Source organism: Nymphalis io, chromosome 10, assembly GCF_905147045.1.
Source record: "Nymphalis io chromosome 10, ilAglIoxx1.1, whole genome shotgun sequence".
Taxonomy (NCBI): domain Eukaryota; kingdom Metazoa; phylum Arthropoda; class Insecta; order Lepidoptera; family Nymphalidae; genus Nymphalis; species Nymphalis io.
Window position 1 is genome coordinate 13,725,491 of NC_065897.1, and position 22,836 is coordinate 13,748,326.

The window sequence follows — 22,836 nt, forward strand, 5'->3', positions numbered from 1 at the left end:
TCTAACAACAAGACATATGCTGACTGCGCAGATATTTTGTTAATAGAGATGTGTCATCAGATCGTTTCGTAAAATCACAGGTATTTAAATTTATTTTAAAATAAAAGTCGTAGCGTGTGAGAGTGGACTGTCGCGATTATTTCTTAAGTCCGTCATAATCTTTTGCTAAAACAAAGTCATAAAAAAACATTCATGTTTGTAGAATTATAAGAATATACATTGTGCAACAATGTATAGCAATGTATTAATATTACTGTCGCGTAATATATGTTTCCTCTTTACATTCGTTGCGCTGGTTTTTTTCAGTGCAACCAATATGAGATACCTTTGAACGATGATTAAGTTAAACTCTTCGAAATGCTTATATCTTAAAAGCTGTTAATGTTCTCTCGCGTCGAGTCCGACCACTTAGAGTTGAGTGGGTTTACAAGAATTTGATTTTCACATCGCGTCCCCGAGGGGCGCGGGAGTACGCGGGCGGCCGGGGCGGGGGAGGGTCGCACTGTGTGCTCGCCAAACAATCGCGCTGTTTGCTGCTGTTCTGTTTGACGACTGCTACCTAATATTGCTATTTGCTCGACGTCGACTGTTGACTATCATAAATTCATAACGAGCCACTTCGCCACTCCGCCACTCCGCCTCGCCTGCGGACAACTCGCTCGTCCGACGCGCTCTTTGCGAACGGAAACGAAGAAAACTATCCTATTATATTCAACGTCTATTCTTCAAGTGTAAATATTTTGCTCAGCGTGTTATTGACCGACTCGGCAATGTGAGATCGCCTCACTTACAATGACCAATACATAAATGCGATCAGTTTTACTACACATACATCATGCGAAGCGATTACATTCTTTTAGTTATCGATTAGACTTTAAATTAATTTTATCGCGCTATATATTTCATTTAACGATCGTTTTGACGCGTCTGCCGGTTAGTTGGTATTCGTTATTAGGAAAGGGACGGGTTGAGACGTCGGGTCGGTAATGACAGTGGATCGCTCAGTGATCGGCGGCACGTGCGACTAATGCGCCTGCATCGCCTGCATCGCCGGCCTCGATCATACATCATCGCGTTTTAAATTAAACCCGTCACGCGCGACGGAGACGTAATTCACAAATGATGTCGCGCTCTATAAATCAGATCAACCCTTTTGCAACGAGCAGGCCCCCGAGACCGCGACCAATCCCAGCGCGGCATCTATGTAGATGTATGTAGATGGGGCATTTACATAAATTTACATTCGCTGCACGTGTAGCCGGGCGGGCCGCGACACATGCGCCCCTGCGCGTTTCCACCTGATATATGTAGAATCGTTTTTTAAAGGGTTAACTATGTACTATTTAGGCGTACATAAAAAACTCCGTCGGGGCCTTTTGTATGGCACCTATGATAGTTTCATTTGAATATGTAAAGCGCCCCATTAAAAGAACTAATAGGTATTTGAGCATTTACTTTTTTATTGAGAGGGGCGTGTTTAAATTCGTTTAAACATTAAAATATTAATGTTAAAATAAAATTTATTTAAAAAAAAACAAAATCCGACTTCAAAATACCCATTGTACAAACTCATCAAAAACTTTTGCTGAAGGCAACCACAAACCAAAACATGTGTATAAAAATATAAAAAAAAATGTATAAAATATGTGTCTGTGTGTATATATATTTGTTTTTGTTGATTTTCTCAAAAAGCTCCGAATAAATATCGATAAAATTTATATGGGATTACCTCTGAAATATGACCTACTAAGCAAAAAAAAATCGTCAAAATCAATTCATACTTGGCAGAACGATCGCGTAACGAACATACAAAAACATACAGTCGAATTGAGAATATCCTCCTTTTTTGAAGTCGGTTGATAAAATTCGCAACTTAATTAGCCTAAAAGATAAAATTCAATAATTATTTAACGTAATCGTATTGTTCCGACCTTCGGCTAAGGTACGGTCGGAGCGCGTCGCGACTCCGCAGCAGCTGCATCGGCTATTGATCAGGAGTCCCCTCTCAGCCCCTGCAGGAGCCGTCTCGCATCTCCCGCTAATGAGACGGAGCCAGCTAGCTACATCGCATTATATATAGTTACATACAGCTAGAATATACTTGCTCTACACTTTGGTTTGAATCGCAACGCGAAAATTGGGATTGTTTTTATTGCCTATATCTGCTCATATACCACAGTAGAAATAATTATATAAAATATTATATTATGTGAAAAGAGGCTATTGTATATAGTTACTAGTACTTCGTACACTATTTGAGAGTTATGTAGGTATCAAACTACCTGAAGGTATTGTGTACCTACCTGTGCCACTCACTTACCTATCATTCTATTTTGATGATTTTAATTAAATGTCAATTCATTTTATTCATTCACATTACTATAGTTATTCAGGTTATATCGTCAAACAGCGTTAATATGTTAATCCTCAGTAGACTAGATATGTAATACTTTATCATAAGTTTTGTTGAACCTTATAATACATATTTAAATTTCAGAGTGCTTATTGAACAATGCTATGTAGCTTAGAGTATGTGACTCGTGTGTAGTTAGTTAGTGACGGGTGTAATAACATAGTTTGGTTAACGAGGTAAATGAGACTTATTTGTAATAAAGTTTATATATAACTGACATCTATAAGTATAATATGACCCCCATTGTACTAACGAGAACACTACATAAATTTATTTACACTGTAACCCGGCACCGATGCTGTAAAAAGGCCGGCATAACAATAATAATAATTCAAAAGTAAATTCGGGAAGTTTAAAACGGTTGAGCGGCGAAGGGTTATCCCCCGGCGCGTGTTGACACGGCCTATACTAGTTAACGGGATTACGGGCACGCGCAACCCTTGCCGGCCGCGCGGGCCGCGGCAGTTGAGGCGAATTGAAAATGCAAATACGTCGCTAATCCAACATGGCCGCCACGCCCCGCCCGCGCGCAATCAATAGCTGCCCGCTGCCTATTCCGCACTACACTACACTACTCACTCGCAGATTCATTACGATTGCACTCCAGCGATAACATTCTCTCGTCGCTCCCTTGCACTCGATACATTCTGATGAGATTTACAAAAGAAACGCGCCACTGACGACAAATCAATTCTAATCTACTAATGTGCTTCTTATATATATTCACTTAAAATTCCCTTTACTTCAACTTCGATAATATTATTACATTATTTTATAGATCGTACGAAACGTGCATTTCCGTGCGCTTCATTTAAAAATGACGAATATTTATAACGTGACTGATTCAATAACTCATGATTAGCGGCGTATAAAGAACTGACCTATCGCAAGTGGGCCGCCGCCTGCTTTCACTGACGAGTATCGACCGGCTAGTTGTTCGATACCATTATTCAGTTTCCCGGATCGATTCCGAAATCGATTCAGAAGTATTTCTATTCTCGTTGTTTATTCTATTTTTAGTATTACAAATATGTAAGCCGACAGTATGACAGAGAGCAGAAGTGTGTGTTGTCCATTATTTTAATTCGGTGACAATCTATACTTCAGTTAACTTCTAATTTTGATCGAAATTAAAAATACATCAGTTGTAAAGTAGGCGAATGTAAACGGGGTTGTAAAATACACCGCAGCGGTCCCCGGGGAGGTCACCGATCCTGTCGTTAGTACTGTGGGACATTATAGACAGTATTTTGGTTAGGCTAGATCAGTCCCGCAGTATATAACGTTTCGTTCAATTACCATTTTTCCAACACGCTCACTTCGCCTGTAATTGAAAATTTGTCTATTTAATGCTTTCTTGCGACCTCAATTGTAGTGTTTATGTACTGATATTATTATAATATATCTACTTCGTGGTCCACTTTGTACTATGCCGACTATATAAAGAGAAACAAAAACAAGTGTTCTTTGAAATGCGTTATCAGTGTAATGAACCTGATAAATATTTAATAGTAACGGAGAGTTGAAGTGAAAAGGCTGGAGTTATTTACGCGGCACGTGCAAGCGTCATGTGTACTTCTTTATGATGTAATGCATTTGCTAAGAATAGTTTTAAAATAATATAATGACTTAATATTTTAAAGTAGAAAATTATTAATAAAAAAACATATATTTGATCACAGACCCGAGTAACAGTTAACGTCGTCGGATGTAGATACTCGTAGAAACGTTTTAATGCGACGAATAGAAGACTATGTTGCTCCAACAGGGTTGCGTCCAAAGCGATTAGACGAGGCAAGTATAGAAAGGCAGAGGCAAGTATCGTTAGATACGTGTCATTTCACGAAATACTAAGTATCTGCGTTATGTATTTTAGGTTTTTGAACCGAAAAAAAGCTTTCACAATACATACATATTTCCAAAGTAAAAATAAATTTAAACTCGTACTGCGTGTCGTCATATGTGCGCTCAACTTGATAATTGCCTTATAAAAACACTTACCTTATAATCGCTTCAATCGTTTTGATTTTTTTAATTAACATACGAATGACGTTTTATTTAAAATGAAATGTTTTTTTCATTATATGTTATTTTTAAATGTCACCCGCATTAATTTCACGAACAGCGAATATCAAGGCGTCTCGGCGCTGATTCTTATCCGCTTGATATTATACGACTGGCTCATCGTTTCTCTTTGAAAAGGTGCCAGCAACTCTCCAAGGATTATACATTATGCACAATTTTAACTTAACTTATATTAACTGTATTTTTATAAGCAATCCTAGATTGATCTTCAACGCATCGCTGTTTTAAGAAAGTCTGCGTAATATATTACTTGTGTAGCATTCGCGTTGTGAATCTTACAGAGGGTCAGTTGACACGAAACGAGAGTGTAGCATATACCGAAGGTCAACAGATGTAGGCGACGCTTATTGAGCTAATAAAATATGTAGACGCCGCGGGGATGACTGAATCTGAACTGAACCCCTTTTAGCACACGTACATACCTATTACTTTGTAATACAAGATACTTCGTATTCCATTTAAACTGTGATGGTTATGTAATAACTAAGAATTTTGATTTTGATTTTGCTAATAACTTATTAATAACAGTGATGCCAACACATGTAACCCCGCACTCTGAAACGCCTAACAAGTCCTTTTGTTATCAATGGTGAAATGTAAAAATAAGACTCCCTAATTTTGGAATCAATGCGTTACATTATTCATTTCTACCTTAAGCTGTTGAATTCACGTTGTAGTTAGGCGACGAAGCGAGTGTTTAACACTTAAACATTTAAAATTTCTCGTATAAAATTAAAATGTGTACAAAGGTTGTTATAAGTTTTTTCTTACAAATTAGGTGTCTATTATTTATCCACTGCGTAAACATAATAAAACTTGCATAGAGCGAAATAACTATCATGGATTTAGTCCGATCATAATAACTATCATAGATTTACTGGTGGTAGGGCTTTGTGCAAGCTCGTCTGGGTAGGTACCACCCACTCATCATATATTCTACCGCAAAACAGCAATACTTGATATTGTTGTGTTCCGGTTTGAAGAGTGAGTGAGCCAGTGTAATTACAGGCACAAGGGACATAAAATCTTAGTTCCCAAGGTTGGTGGCGCATTGGATATGTAAGCGATGGTTGACATTTCTTACAATGCCAATGTCTAAGAGCGTTGGTGACCACTTACCATCAGGTGGCCCATATGCTCGTCCGCCTTCCTATTCTATAAAAAAAAAAAAAAAGATCACCCTCAGTTGATATTTTAAAATCCAATCTGCGATGGTATTACTTGCGTTATGGTACACGAAAAACCCTTGCCTTACTGTTGCGTGTTTAATTAAAACACCGTGTACGTTTGGCAGAACAAGTGTCTCGTAGCACCAGGCTACGCGCGTAGCACTAATGCATGTGATTCTATTACTGAATTTTGAATATTTGATATTATTAATTAATTACTTTGATTTGTCCCTATAAAATGACATCTCGTCAGGGTTCTGCCCCTGTTGTCATTTAACAGTCCGTCTTCGAGCCTCGCGCTCCGAAAAAATATTCATTGTATTCACAACCGCTTCCGTAAACATAGTTTGTTCAGCTTTCAAAGAGCCGTTATTGAGCTCTATAAAGGTCGAATCTCTTATTCAAAGTAGCAATATCTTGGCGCCTAAACAAACAGCGGCCACATTACGTAAATGCATTCCGATAGTGATGCATGAGCGGAAAGTGGTTCAAAGCGTCGAAGTAGCCAGGAGCCGTGCGGGCGAGGGGAGGACTGAGAAGTAGGACTCGAACGTTTGATCGGTGAACATGTTTACGCACATTAGCATCACAAAGATGTTAACCTCGGCCTAATATTCTCTAATCGTAAGTCTTGAAGTGTTCAAGTAGCGCTGACCCCCGTGTCAAATGTCTTCGGAATGAATTTTAACTTAATATTCTTCGTTGCAATCTTAAGAAAAACTCCGAAAAAATACTATATGTATTTTTTGTTCAATTTTATTATTTACAAACTATATAATTATTTTTTTTCCGAACTGAAAAATATTCGATTCACGTGTGAAACGTTTCGACAGGTACGTTTCGATGTCTGCACCCACGCACGAGCTCGCTTCGCGTGTCACCCGACTGCATCTAACTCGTATGTCATTAATTGTTAAGCGAGGAAACGACTTCTGAAACATGTTGCTGTTGCGTTGCGATCTGCAACAATGGCTCATGCGACAATAGGCCGACGTTGTTGTTGGAGTTTTTTGTCTTCGGCAATTTGTGGAGAGTAGCAGAGGAAACGTTCGGCACACGCGGCTCAACCGATTCCAACGTGCTTTTTTCGATCAAACCCGATATCGGAATTCGCGCATCGGTTAGCCGAACCCGTCGCTCCCCTTTCCTAAAAAAATTAAACAGCTTTTAAACTCGCATCACGTACGAAAAAAATCATCTCAGGTAATCGAAATAATGGCGAGGCGCGCGAAAAAAATGCACTAAGGGCGGAAAAAGAAACGGATTCGTACAAAAAAGTTAAAATTTTTAATTCGGCGGAGCGCAACGCGCGGGTCGGGGGCGGGGGTACCTCGGCGCGGACGAGCGCCGCCGCCCGGCGCCGTCGCAGTCTCGCGCAAGCCTTCGCGTAGAGTGAGTCGTGCTTGTGCGTGCAACACGAGTGTAGCTCCGACCCGCCGACCGACCCGCGACTATGGTATTGCAGGCTTGCGTGCGCGCTTCCGCGCGATCCTTCTGCGCGTCCTATCGTAAGTAGCTTTACTTGTTCTCGGCATATAATACCTCATTAGTTAATTGGGGTTTTTATTTTACAATTTTTTTCTTAATAAATGATTGCGAAGTGGGTTGCAAATTGCGTTGATATTAATATTGTGATAATTACAATATTAATATAAACTCAATACAAAACATTAAATAACTAAACATAAATAAAATTTTATGCAAGATTTTTAACTGAAAAATAAAAAACATCGTTATTCAATGAAACAACATAAAATTATTGCTTTAATTAATTCGTCAAAATGAAACAAACCTACATACCTGTTTAGTTATGTGCTGAAAGGCTAATTTTTTAATGGAAACTTTTGTCTATATTAAAATTGTAAGAGCGACAAACGACAACCTAGGGTTACTCTTATAACCTCAATTGCAACGTATATAAGATGATCGGTTATACAAGTATATACTACTACCTACTACCTTTATGTGTATGTTAGAACGTGATTTGACAGGTTGTGTCGGTGTACTTTTTTTTAGCTATTAGAGGCTCTCTCAGCATCCGCACGATCTCTATCGATGTAACGCAGCCTCCTACTATGAAGAATTGATTCATTAGTCAAATAACGTTGAATAATTTAATTTACTAATTTGTAAAGGTTAAATATATAGCTATTTATTTATTATATTTATATTTTTCCTTCTTCTTAATAAATGTAACAATTTTTCGTAAATAATGTTTCTAAAATATAACAACCCTATTAGTAAGTAAGTAAAAGTTGTAATCGGTTTCCAGTCATTGACTTATTTAAAGTACTTAGTAAAGAGTTAAAAAGCGTTTAGTCATATTAAGGTTCGTTCGGGTTTCTCTTTTTCAAATGATGAAATATTAATATATTCTCTTAAGAAGTTAAAAATACACATTTGAAAAGCACACAGATCAGCGCACTATCTGCTGCTAATGAAATCTTTTTTTTTCTCAACGTAATATTAGAAGGTTATAGAATGGAAAAGGATTTCTCAATCCGTCATTGTAAAAAATAGACAACTGCTAGTTTTTTTGGCGATTAAAAAATATATTCCCTTTCGATACACCCCCGCGATTTCTGCGACTGTACCCTTTGGAAAAAATGCGATGACGTTTCAATAAGAGACCAACACAATACTGCGCCTTTTTAATGTTTTTTTAGACGTCGATCGTTTTTTATCATTCTTTTCGATCCCTCATCTCCGAGATTTGCGGATATTTGAATAAAGTTTGCTCGATGTGCGCAGACGCTGACGTAAATCCTTTTTAGTCGCGACAGTAACTTGCTAGGATTATCCACAGGTACCGACCGTTCCCACGACTGCTCTGGTTGAATCAACAATAAAACATATATTTTAGTAGAAGTCTTATCAGAATAACATATCTAACAAATTAGTTACATTTACGTTTTACTGGTGGTAGGGCTTTGTTCAAGCTCGTCTGGGTAGGTACCACCCACTCATTAGATATTCTACCGCAAAACAGCAATACTTGATATTGTTGTGTTCCGGTTTGAAGGGTGACTGAGCCAGTGTAATTACAGGCACAAGGGACATAAAATCTTAGTTCCCAAGGTTGGTGGCGCATTGGCTATAAGCGATGGTTGACATTTCTTACAATGCCAATGTCTAAGGGCGTTTGGTGACCACTCACCATCAGGTGGCCCATATGCTCGTCCACCTTCCTATTCTATAAAAAAAAAGTGACACACGCAATTCATGAGTGGGTATTCTACTGAATTACTTTTCGCTTCGTGGTAGAATCTGAACACAAAACCTGACGCATTACCACCTTTTTGACAAAGAGTTAGAATGACCAATTGAAAAGGAGACTGTAACGCTTTATGAAAATTTAAATTAAGTATGTAAATAGAAAGGTTTTACTGGGGGTAGGGCTTTGTGCAAGCTCGTCTGGGTAGGTACCACCCACTCATCAGATATTCTACCGCAAAACAGCAGTACTTGATATTGTTGTGTTCCGGTTTGAAGGATGAGTGACCAGGTGTAATTACAGGCATAAGGGACATAAAATTTTAGTTCCCAAGGTTGGTGGCGCATTGGCTATGTAAGCGATGGTTGACATTTCTTACGATGCCAATGTCTAAGGACGTTGGTGACCACTTACCATCAGGTCGCCCACATGCTCGTCCGCCTTCCTACTCTATAAAAAAAAGAGCCGAGATGGCCCAGTGGTTAGAACGCATAAATCTTTACCGATGATCGTGGGTTCGAGCCCGAGCATGCACCACTGAATTTTCATGTACTTAATTTGTGTTTATAATTCATCTCGTGCTTGACGCTGAAGGATAACATCGTGAGGAAACCTGCATGTGTCAAATTTCACTGAAATTCTGCCACATGTGTATTCCATCAAAATGCATTGGAGCAGCATGGTGGAATAAGCTCCAAACCTTCTCCGCAAAAAAAAGGAGAGAAGGCCTTAACCCAGCAGCGGGACATTCACAGGCTGTTACTCTACTGTATGTAAATAGAAGAAATGAGGTCTTATTAATAATTTTAATAAAGTTACAAGCTTTTACGGTTATGTGTAAAGGCTCTCGCATATATTTTTACTAGTTTTAGGTTCATGCTTTTACCAACGAAAACGACCGTTTAGCGATCAAATTAAAGATTAGCGATTTCGCTTTAATGCCCCCTTTAGGGAAGGAAATTTGAAATATAAGTTACTCAAAGACAAGAAGATCCTATATAGTTTCTAATTATTATTATATATATCTTGTCTTCCTCCATTCGACAACTTTACAAAGAAACATATAACAGGGCAATTTTCATCTCAGGTATCTATAACATTTCCGTTGGAGAAGTTTAGTGATTATCTGTTGTATTTCGTTAATTGTTCAATACGTAGTTAGTTTGTGTATCTATTGAGGATTCCGCGCTACAGAGCCGTTGGAACCGAAGCAGTAACAATATGTTACTATTTTGAAGTCACTACATTTTATAAACTTTTTAATTTCAGTGACAAGATAATTGAAAATCAATTTGCTATCAAAATAGGCCTAAAATAATTATTTCATTTTATAAAATATGAATTTAATATTTTTGCGGGATAGTTAAAAAAATATTGATTTGATTTGCACTACAATGATAGCTCGAATATACATTCAATGTTATTATACATAAAATATTGAATGATAAAAACAAATAACACGATGATCAGATCAGAGGTACTATTGAATTTTCTATAGAATATAGCTCAATTTGTATTTCCCGTATTATCAGTCTAGTGATGAAACTAGTTCTAATATATATATTAATATCTTCAATCCACTAAACCGAATAAAAAATCTCACTGTTTTATTTTATTTGGTTATTTATATTGGTTTGCTAGCGATTTTAACAATACAAAGTACATATGAATAAGTAATTAGTAAAATAACATATAATATAAAAAAAAACATGTACAGAGTAATGCAAAATTATTCAAAAGCAAACACAAAAAAAGCTCAAAATAAATTAGTGTAAACCCCTAATTAGAATTTAGTTTGAAAATGAAATCTCACTTTCACATTCATAGTATTGTTTAGGACCTACCGAGTGGCATCAGAGGTGATTGAACAACTTCAAAATAATATTTTTCATTATTATATAATAACAAAGTAAGTTATAAACTATGTACTTCGGTTTAACTGTTATAGTAAAGTAAAGTATAAGCGTTCGATCCTTTAGAATTGGATAGTAAGTTGTTCAGAAAAACACAAGTTGCGGAGTAGGATATTAAACACCTCCCGACTTAACTGCGGCCTTGAGATTATCCTCAGCCGTGCGGTGTGCGGTCAGCCCGTACTGCTTCCACCGGTTATCCGATTAATTAGCTTAATTAGGTAATCTCGTTAGCCGCTGACACTGACGCGTTACACGCGCCGAGTCAGCGCGCACGAACAGGCCTTAATACCACCAGTCATTATCCGTCTAATAGTACTTACACCGTCAGTAGTATTTCCTTTGAACAAAAATGATGCAAAATTAAGAAATTCGTAATAAATGAGGTTCATTAAGTATACATCAATACCTACGTATATAGAATCCCGACAACGCTAATCCGACGATTACAGACCGCCCGAAGACGCGTGTCGCCGCAGTCGGATTACGAGACTGTTCGCCCATTCTTGTCAAGAGTAAAAATAAATAGTTCTTGAAGACTGAGCGAATTGGAATTATGACAATATTTACACGAGATTAAATTGTACTTCCATCAAAGATCTAAATCTAAAATTCCTAATTAAAACTCGAACGGTTAGCGGTCGAAAGAAAAATGATTTGTGTTGTATAAATAGACCAAACTAAATAAGTTTTACTTAATAGTCGCATTCTATCCAATAACTGCTTTAATTATATATATTTAAATAATGCAAAATAAATCAATATAATTTCGATTACTTTAATTAAGGCTCATTTTTCTTGGTTATATTTAAATCGAGCCGTGCATTTCATTTAAATATATAAAGTGTGAAATATGCGTATCGTGGGCCGTAATATCGATAACGATATTACATCGTATTATATTCGACGAGTCAATAAAATAAGTTTTGTTTGTTTCAGAAGAGTCGGGCGATCTCATCAAGTCGCCCTCGCCGCCGCCCAGCCATGGTGAGCACAAGCCGTTACTACACTTGCGTCACGTCTGTCTTTATGCTTCATAAAAAACACACTACATTCACAAATCATTAGATTTTTTATTTATTTATTATCAAATTATTTATTGTAGATGCCATACGTTCAATGATTTTTTTAAATAATCAATAATATGGACGACGTAGATGTCTTAAAGCAGAACGAATAAATAAGCCAACAACTACACTTTTCATGAATTACTTACACACTACACACCTAGCGCACTGCCTCGGCTGCAACACACCAAGCAACGCAGTCATCGGGTGTGGATTCACTGACTAACTGAGAAGCGCATCGGCTTTAGTTAGTTCTGGCACATGTCGCTACAGTTTTGTATTTTATTTGCATATTTACTGAGCGCACACCGCACTTGAGCCTCCGGAAACTTGTTCAACTTGATAATTCGAGACGTGAATATTACAGGTTATAAAAAATATGCATACCAGTATCGACCTTTAAAGTTCAAGTTCAAAAATGTTTATTAAGTTAAGCTTATTGAATTGTGCCTGTAGATTAGGTCAATACAAAAATGAATATTCTAAAATGTGTCCCGAAAAAATTCGATAAAGTTTAAGTTAGTCAATGAAACAGCTGGCTGAAGAGAAGCGTTGAAGTGAGGCGTCAATTATATCTACTTATTCAGAAGTTTGTAGTTGACTAATACTTTTAAAAAAGGGTTCTAGTATATTATTATCTATATGAAGCACTACGCTTAAGATAGGCTAAAACTTATTTCAAATAAGTATGTAATTTAAACGAGACACGCGCTTGTACACAAATAATAATTAAACTGTTTTAAACTAACACGCGTTGCTTTATTTGCCAGTAAATAATTATGAATAAAGCATAACTAAATAATAAAAGCATCGAAGTGAACTCAAGTTTCGGTCATTAATAATTATTTATGAATATAAAAAGAGATCTACTTGCTCCCTAATCTCTTACAACAATAGCACAATACTGTCAGAATAAGACGTAAGGTGTACTCGCAAGGGTTGTAAGTCACGTCGGTGACGTATTGAAAGTGAACGGGTTGATGCGACGGAGCGCTGCGCACGCGCCGAGGCAGGATTAGCTTCGGCTCGCGCACCTCGGCGCACGTTCCGCGACAAAAAATACGGCACACAGGCACCTTCACCCTTTGACGACCCACCGAGAGGAAGTGATACATCTTGATAATACATAGGGGAGGAGAGACGCGAGTCACGCCGGGTCGGGTATTAATTGACAATTAACGTAAAAATATATCAAAATAATATTCCAAATCATAGTTGCGCTAGTTATTAAAATGATCATTCATTCGAGTCGAAAATGCAAGAATAATAATTTTTGTTTTATTTTGTAAATGTGCTAATTTGTCTAAACACTAATTGTAGAACCTTTTTATAACCTTAATCAGTATCTGTGTGAAATCGAGGCGGGTAGCTAGTGTAGGGCGCATTTATTTAAATTAACTGTAAATAAATACTATTTCAGTAACGTATAAGAATATAGTCTCATCGTCGGCAAACAGAAGAAATAAAACAATTAATTCCAAAAGTGAAATATTTCACGATAATAATGACTTCTTTTCGTCGTCTTATTCATTAATATTATTGAAATGTTCTTCTCGCTTACATATATTTAAAACTAGTGCTCGGCTCGCGGCTTCGCTCGCGTGTTAATCGAAAGTCCAGTAAAACGCGATAAAAAGGCCAAGATATGTTAAATATGTCATATCTTAGCCGTGATATAGCGTGAAGAAGTAACAAATATTCACAACACACAATCTTTCATATTTATGATATTAGTGCGATTATTATTATTCTAGTAATTAAAGATAAATGGATAAACTGAATTATTGTAATGCCTCCTTATATACTATATTAGGTGTAGTATTTCAATTTTCTAAGACAACAATAGCATTCTTATAACTTACACGTGACCATGCTACATATAGTTGCCCAGCAGCAAGTAACAGAAAAAAATTACAACCCTTCCTATCTAATAGAACTATAAATAAGGAATTAAGGATAAATAAAACTGACCAATTTAATGCAAACTTTATCAGGGTTTAATAAAGTTTGCATTAAATTGTTCAATAAAACTAGCAATAGATAACCTTATAAGTACAAAGTAATAATCTATATACTCATTCAAAGCATAAATATTACTTAAAAAGTTAAGACTAATAGAACAAAATTACGATATGATAATTTAGTTATTTCAATTTGTAATTTTTACTGGTTTCAAAGATTAGCTCGGACCTGTTTGTACAAACTAATCAAATCAGACAAAAATAAAAAATCATTGTTTCGGTTTTGATGACTCGCAAATAGCCATATCAACTTTAAAAGAATCAGTTATTTTGAAATTATAGACAGGCAATTCAATTTTATTTATTTTTGTAGATATTTATGTTCATTTATATAATTTGTTGTATACGTACATGTACTCGTAGTTGTAATCAGGGTCCCTGCGAGCACGGCTCGACACAGCATTTACATTCAATATCCGGTTGCTCCGCCGAACGTCGACGAGGACCTGCACCCTACTATTTTACTTTCACAGTAGTTTTTAAAATGAAATCAATACACTTCGTAGTTTATTTACCTGAATTCTTCTGTTTATTTAAAGAGATAACAGCCTGTAAAAATCCCACTCCCGGGCTAGAGCCTTCTCATTTTTTAAGGAGAACGTGTGAAGCTTATTCACCACGCTGCTAACACGCAAGAGAGTTGATACATGTAATAGATGATACATTTGAATCACGATGAAAATTTAGTGATGCCCTGATATTGTGTATAATATAAAATGTTCATATATCATATATACAAATATATAATATATTATACTTACAAGTTTCGGTAAGGAATCACGTGTACTGACGGGCTATCACTACTCGTATAGGCACGAAGACAAACGAGCCGTTAAATATATAATATCTTAATCGAATTAATCATTAAAAAAATCAACTTACTATACATATAATTATATATATTCGTGATGAGATATTGAACACTTCAAGTACCTATTTAGTGCAAGAGCGCGCGCGGCGCGAAGGCCATCTGTTCGCAACTCTCAGAGGAAAACTCAAACTTGGAAGCCATAAATTGAACGTGCGTCTGATTTACAACCTTCGAGAGCCTATTTCCCTTTACAGAACGCCAACGCCATGAATAAGAGTTCCCTGAATATTTAGTTTTTCCAATATCAATCAGAATGTTAAGTAACCGTCATTGTACAATTATCAAAAAAAGTAGACAAACGCTGCGTTGGGGCCTTTAGTATTACAGCATCATTTAATTAATTTGTTGACCTCATCATTTTTATTCTTTTCATTCCGGTTTCCTTTAGAACAGCTTGAATCTCGAACATTGATATTTTATAAGGATGAAGCCTCCGTTTTAATGGTATTTGTCTAAGATTTTGAATTTTCAGATGGATCAGCCAGCGGCGAGGGCGAAGGCGAGGGCGAGACGAGCGGAGACGAGCGCGTGTCTCTGGCGCTGCCGGTGGCGCGCGCGCCCGCGCCGCACGCCGCCGCCGTCTCCGCCGCCTCAGCCGCCACCGCCGCCGTGCTTGTAAATAACCTACTTATTTATACTATTACCTTGCTTACAAAGAGTTGTGGATAGGTATATCCAATAAAAACTGCTGCTCTTTATATGTCTGGATTGCTTAAAAAGAATAAAACAAATCCAAAGTTTATTGTCCTATCCTCCCACAGAGTGCGGCAGGCGCTGGCAATGCTTTAGCTCAGTTGCAGCATTTACTGCTGACTCAACACGGCGCACATTCTCTACTTCTACACACACAAGTAAGTTGACTATATCTACCTATCTTCTGATCTATTTACCTTAAGAAACGAAATACAAGTCTTATGCGTGGATTACTTTAAACCTTTTAGGTTCAGCAAGCCGTAGCGCAGGCTGCAGCGCAACAGTTGCAACAACTTCAAGCGCGAGCTAACGCCGGGCAGCCAACTGTCGGTGAGTTAACCTATGATGAACCAATTATAAAATAAAATTATAATAATTTTCAATACAGATTAAGGAGCTTAAAACTTATGGATTCTTTCTATTTGGACAGCTAAAGACATAAATGCGATCGCAACATTCCTTAATAATTATATATAATCATAATAATATTTATTAATTTTTCATCATATAGACACGAGGTCACCGTCTCCGCGTGGTTCCCCGCCCGGCGCCGCTGCCTTCCTCACGCCGCACACGCCGGGCCCGGGCCGGGCGCGCTCGCCGCACGCGCACCACCACGCGCACGTGCACGCGCATTCCCACACGCACGCGCACGCCCTGCACGTGCACTCACCTCATGCGCAGACTCAGACCGGACACTCCCCGCTACATGCGCACGCGCACAAGCCCCGCGCGCTTGACCCTGCTGACGACACAGCCGACCTCGAGGAGCTCGAACACTTCGCCAAGACTTTTAAACAGCGCAGGATCAAACTCGGTGAGGAGGCAATCCCTCGACCTTATTACTACTCATCTTTTGACTCGTTCGATATGTAATCGCTCGATTCATCCCCCAGGTTTCACCCAGGGCGACGTCGGCCTCGCAATGGGCAAGCTGTACGGGAACGATTTCTCCCAGACGACCATCTCGCGCTTCGAGGCGCTCAATCTCAGCTTCAAAAACATGTGCAAACTGAAGCCGCTCCTGCAGAAGTGGCTGGAGGACGCGGATTCGTCGCTGAGCGGCGGCGGCGGCGGCGCATCGCTGGGCGCGGGGCTGGCCGAGGCTGTCGGCCGCCGCCGCAAGAAGAGAACCTCCATCGAGTCCGGCGTGCGCGTCGCGCTCGAGAAGGCCTTCCTACATAACCCCAAGCCCACCAGCGAGGAGATCGCCGCGCTCGCCGACTCGCTCTGCATGGAGAAGGAGGTCGTGCGCGTCTGGTTCTGCAATCGTAGACAGAAGGTTCGTCTCTTTCGATTTCATGCATTCGATCGGCAAATCATGTAAAAATCACGAAAGTGGAAAGTTTCGCGACGCGTAATCTAACCGGAGTCCCGCGTCATTTCCAGGAGAAGCGCATAAACCCTCCGGCGGGCGAGGCAGGCGGCGCGTCGTCGCCAGGCGGTGGCGGCTCACTGCTCCCGCTGTCGCACCCCCTGCACGCGCTGCCGGCACACGCGCACGTGCTGCCGGCGCACGCGCACGCGCACGCGCACGGGCCGGCGGCGGCCGCGCACGCCGCGCTGCAGGCGGCCGCGCTGCAGCCGCTGGCGCTGCTGGCGCGCCCGCCGCGCGACTGACCGACACATATCTTGTAAATACCGCCGCCCTGTACAGACTCACAGTGTACATACAATCTTAGTCCGCCGCGCGTCGCGCGCGTCTGCGACCGCACGAGCGACGCGAGACGGTAGACGCAGGGCGGACGAGCACTCCGCCGCCGCTCCGCTGGTCCGGCACCGGCCTGTGACTCGCAGAGACGTAACTGGGACGCGTTAGGGTGAGGGGGGCAGCCCCGTGGTGGGATCGTGATAATGGATGTGAAATATGTATTATCATAAATCTAGTTTTTTAAGTTGACAGCGAGGGACGTTCACGCTTATGACGCCTCTATTGGTACAGAATGTTTATTAAAATACTTTGTAGGATAAGCATAACGTAAAAAATTAATATTGGGTTCGGAAAGTCTCGATCATATGTCAATAACAAATAACCACCAGTTCCTCGACGGTTTAGGCAAGAATGTCTCGTTGGGTCCCGCCGCCCCTCTGACCCAACCCAGTTACGCCTGCAGCGACTGACAGACGCTCGGGGGAGTCCCGCAGGTCGCGCGCGACGCGTCTAGCTGTAAGCGATAGCGTAGCGCATTAGCTCGTAAGTTTATATTATAATGTGAATTTTATTTATGTGAGGCGGTCTCCGCCGTGTACAGAACCCATATCACTTAGCGCATAACGCGTATGTAAGGTGGATGTGTAGAAAACTATCTATATGTTGTAATAAAACATGATAGGTGACGATGTCTTTTATTTGTGCCCTCCCGCCCCTCGAACCGTTCAATAGAACGTTACACTGTATTAACAACTAGCGCTTGGCCCGCGTCAAAAACGCCAAAATATTATAATTATGTCATATTTAAGCTGTAACAAAACACACAACTATCATATTTATAATGTTACTGCGATTATTATTATTCTAGTAATAAAAGGGTAAAGCAGCAGCAAGAAATAGAAAAAATAACAATTCTTATTAAATTAAACTATAAATTAATTAAACTATAATTATCAATAAAACTAAAGAATTTAATGGCAACTTTATGGAACCCTACAACTAATGAATAGATAACCTTACAATTAAAGACAAAAGTAAAACAAAATTACATATTAGTTAATAATAGCAAACATAAGCCACAAAAAAAAAAAAATTATTGTTATCGTTGCAATTACGTAATTATTGAAAAGTATGGTAAAAGGTGACTTTAATTCGAAAAATCTGGACACCAGAATTCAGAAATTGACGAATTTCTGAATTCTGGTGCACACCGCCATCTAATGGCCGCAACATATATATCGGCGCAATATCATTTATTTAAGTTATTTGCTTAACTTACTTAAGATATTGTGACTCTTGAAATTAGTTACAATTATTTAGTGAAAACAAATCATTTCAAATGAATCATTCATTTGGGATGATTTGTTTTCGTTGTCTCATTATGTTTTCATAAAAACTTTTCATTTAATTAATATTCTAAAATTATTATTTTAAATTATAATTACTAAAGTCATTATTTTAAATAGGTTAAGTTCATGTTCACAATTTATAAAAATGTTTTATGATTATTTTTGTAAAGCTCCCCACTTTCGCGTTTGGTATAAATACGAGTAGTGGTCTTTACACGTGGCAGTCCGGCACAAGTAGCCGAGTAGTGCGGAGCTCTACTCTGTTGTTTACATTCATTCAATAAAGGTTTATTGGAAGAAGTTGTAGTGTTTAATTATTATTACTATGAATAACGAAGATTGTAATGAAGATGACGTCAGCATAGCTGACGTCATTATTTACATACAATACGACATCCGGAACTTCGTCATCAGAAGTGGGATCGCTTGCCACTTCCGCTCAACAACAACCTGATGCAACGACGGGACCAGACCATGGATTAAACACCACAAGAGGTGTTGGAACCGCGTTGCCGCAATTCCAGCCACATTCAGCATTGCTGAATGCACCAATGAACAACATACCACCACAATTCCTGATGCAGATGATGCAAGTAATGCAGCAAATGTCGGAACGTTTAAGTACACCACCAGAAACAAAAAGTTTTTATCACGAGCATGGGTCTAATGGAGAAGGATCACCAAGGGCAAACTTTCAAATGAAGATGCAGTTAAAGCAGTCATTGGTTGTGTAAACGACGAAAGACTTAGGATCGAGCTATTGAACACACGGGCCACGACAGTGCCAGAACTTATATCAGTTGCATCATCAATAAGAACTATGAAGCGTTTTAACCCGAGTTCGAATAATGCAATTTTTGATAGTGGCGCAGAATGCTCACTTATACGAGAGACTATAGCAGCACAATTACCAGGAAGAAGATTAGAAACGTCAAATTACTTGAAGGGAATTGGACAATTCCTGTGCTTTCAATAGCTACACTAGTTACGATTGGGGTCATTGATAATATCAACATTAAACTACAGTTCCACATAGTAGCCGACTACGAGATGACGACAGACATCTTAGTAGGAATGAACTTGATAAATAATACGAACGTCACTATGATGATTACTACGGACGGAACGAGGTTGACACGTCTACAGAACATCAATCACCTTCAATGTACGAACCCGATATTTGATAAATTAGATTGTGACCTCACCAAAGAAGAAGATATCGAAAAATTACGCAAACTTTTGAACAAGTATCAGCACCTTTTTATCAGAGGGTACCCAACAACTCGTGTTAAGACCGGCGAACTGGAAATCCGCTTGAAGAATCCAGACAAATATGTAGAACGAAGACCATATAGGCTCAGTCCAGTTGAACGTGAAAAAGTACGAGCCATTGTGAAGGAATTGATGGAGCATGGGATTGTATGTGAAAGCAAGTCTCCATACTCCAGTCCCATCATCTTAGTAAAAAAGAAGAATGGCGACGACGTATTAAGCAAATGCGAAGAATTTATAGAAGGACTGTCAAACATTGAACGTATTCTCGTTGCCCTACAGGACGCTGGTTTTTCTATTAATGCTGATAAATGCAGTTTTTTTAAGCGCTCAATCGAATATTTGGGCAACATTGTTTCAGATGGACAAGTCCGGCCAAGCCCACGGAAATAGATGCTCTGGTGAAAGCACCTGTACCAACAACACCTAGACAAGTAAGGCAGTTCTGTGGATTGGCGGGATACTTCAGGAAGTTTATACCAGATTTCTCGCGCATAATGGTACCACTATATGAACTGACCAAACCAGGGGCTAAATGGCAATGGAACGAACGCCACGAAAGAGCAAAAGAGAAGATTATGCAATGTTTAACATCTACTCCAGTACTCACACTATTTCAAGAGGAAGCACCAATTCAATTATACACAGACGCAAGTAGTCTGGGATTCGGAGCGGTATTAGTACAAGTAATTGCAGGACGACAACATGTAGTAGCTTTCATGAGCATGAGGACTACTGAAGCCGAAAGTCGGTACCACTCTTATGAATTGGAGACTTTGGCTGTGGTTCGAGCAATAAAACATTTTCGACAATATCTTTATGGGCGCAAGTTTACAGTCATCACGGACTGTAATGCGCTTAAAGCGTCCAAACACAAAAGGGACCTCCTACATTGCGAGCTATAATGGACGGTATGTGTAATAACATTCCTAAGGATGGCTACATACTAGAAAACAATGTTTTAAAGCGCATCGTGCAGGATCCAGCTTTTGGACATAAACTCTGCACAGTGGTTCCCAGATCTTTTCAGTGGAGTCTAATAAACTCATTCCACACTACATTGAAACACCCTGGTTGGGAGAAGACGTTGCAGAAAATTAAGAAAAACTACTGGTTTGATAAAATGAACACAAATGTCCGAAAATTTGTCGATAACTGTGTGGTCTGCAAGACATCCAAAGGAGCATCTGGTGCCGTACAAGCTCAAATGCATCCGATTCAAAAACCGACGGCTGCCTTTCAAATTATACACATGGATATAACAGGCAAAATGGGAACATCTGACGACCGACATACGTTGGCCGCCTTAAAACGTACGGTTTACCTATTTGGTACTCCAGTGCAAGTAGTGGTCGACGGTGGAAGAGAGTTTTTAGGTGAATTTAAAACTTACTGCGACCGGGTAGGAATAGATATCCACGCTATAGCACCAGGAGTCAGCCGAGGAAATGGGCAAGTAGAACGTGTTGTAGCCACACTAAAAAATACTCTAATCATGATCAAGAACTATGAAACAGAAGAGTGGCACACAACGCTTGAAGAACTTCAGCTGGCACTAAACTGCACTTCTCATCGTGTGACGGGAGTGGCTCCACTTACTTTACTCACCCAGCGAAGACATTGTGTTCCTTCAGACTTGCTCACTCTTATGTCACATAATGCAGAACAAGACGGTAAACGCTTCAATTCAAGAAAAGCAAGGATCCGTCAGTTCCAACGAGGTTCAGGGCGTCCAAGAAAAGTTGCACATGATCAACTCCGTCGGGCACCTCAACCTGGAGACCAGATAACCGTATCGGCGGAAGAAGACAACTCTCCAGCATCAGCCAACGAGCCTATACCATCTACTTCGCGAGCCAATATTGTCGAACAACAAACTCATGAGTCATGATTAGTATGTTACCACAACAATTACACATACATTGTCAAAGTACCACAGAGTACGCTACAATATAGTACCACAAAGTACGCTACAACATAGTGCCACAGAGTACGCAAGAACATAGTACCAAGGTGTACGTCGCAAATTAAACTACACAAAATTAATCACAAACAATAAAATTTTATCGTGTAATACATAAGGTACACAAACACCAATCTTAAGTTTCAGATCAACTTCAAAAATCATACACGCGGCTGGTGCAGAGCGCGCACCGCCGGTCAGAACGACCTTATCGGCGCAATATTTATTTAAGTTATTTGCTTAAGTTACTTAAGATATTGTGACTCTTAAAACTCTCGAGTTTGGTATAAATACGAATAGTGGTCTTTACACGTGGCAGTCCGGCACAAGTAGCCGAGTAGTGCGGAGCTCTACTCTGTTATTTACATTCATTCAATAAAACGTTTATTGGAAGAAGTTGTAGTGTTTAATTATTACTACTATGAATAACGAAGATTGTAATGAAGATGACGTCAACAATGCTGACGTCATTATTTTTAAAAACAATACGACATCCGGAACTTCGTCATATATTATACAACAAAAATGCGTACGTGAACATTATTTTTTTGTAACTTTTGATAGACTCAACCGATTGACGAAACAAAACTTAAACGGTGCCTTGAAATACTTCTAACAAAAATTTACTTGCTTCAATTTGTAATTTTTAGCCGTTAAACATCGACGAGCGACGAATCCCGGAAAAACAAACGGACCAAAAAAATGTTTGTTTTTGGTAACTTGCAAATAGCCATATTAACTGTAAAAGTTAATAAGACAGTTATTTTGAAATCATACACAGACACTTCAATTTTATTTATTTGTATACAAAAAAGAAATCATACTGATTGATGTTTTATCTATCTCTCTCTTTACGCTTCTCCATTACGCTGAGGGGTCCAAGGATTAATGAAAGAAAATAAAAGTCACGTGGCGACCGGCAAATGAATCAGATATTTACTAAATAAATACAAGTTTCGTTAGTAAAATATTTTTTCTTATTATAATAATATACAGCGAAGAAGTATATTATACTACATTCGCCACGCACACACAAGGGAGCTGCGGCGGAGGGGATACGCGACGGCATAAGAGAGGCGTCACAGGATACGAGCATCCAGCATGTTTCACATCAAAAAGTGGTATTTACAGCTCTCCCTTACAGATGGAACTTAT

At 39.1% G+C, this 22,836-nt stretch overlaps 2 protein-coding genes across 3 annotated transcripts in view; both read left to right on the forward strand.

The window, feature by feature from the left end:
• The window catches only part of LOC126771467 (silk gland factor 3-like), a 62,013-nt gene extending 44,230 nt beyond the window's left edge, over window positions 1-17,783 (forward strand). The window contains exons 3-9 of one of the 2 annotated variants that reach the window (XM_050491363.1): window positions 11,734-11,781; window positions 15,226-15,368; window positions 15,515-15,604; window positions 15,695-15,776; window positions 15,958-16,263; window positions 16,343-16,728; window positions 16,836-17,783. In XM_050491363.1, the coding sequence (XP_050347320.1) occupies window positions 11,734-11,781; window positions 15,226-15,368; window positions 15,515-15,604; window positions 15,695-15,776; window positions 15,958-16,263; window positions 16,343-16,728; window positions 16,836-17,066 (1,286 nt within the window). In that variant the 3' untranslated portion in view covers window positions 17,067-17,783. The remainder of the gene's footprint in view (window positions 1-11,733; window positions 11,782-15,225; window positions 15,369-15,514; window positions 15,605-15,694; window positions 15,777-15,957; window positions 16,264-16,342; window positions 16,729-16,835) is intronic. The other variant, XM_050491364.1, reaches the window with a different exon arrangement.
• Window positions 17,784-20,925: 3,142 nt separating this feature from the next.
• On the forward strand, window positions 20,926-21,609 carry LOC126771419 (uncharacterized). Its single transcript, XM_050491287.1, has one exon. It carries the CDS (start codon window positions 20,926-20,928, stop codon window positions 21,607-21,609), a length of 684 nt encoding a protein of 227 aa, XP_050347244.1.
• The last annotated feature ends 1,227 nt before the right edge of the window (window positions 21,610-22,836 follow it).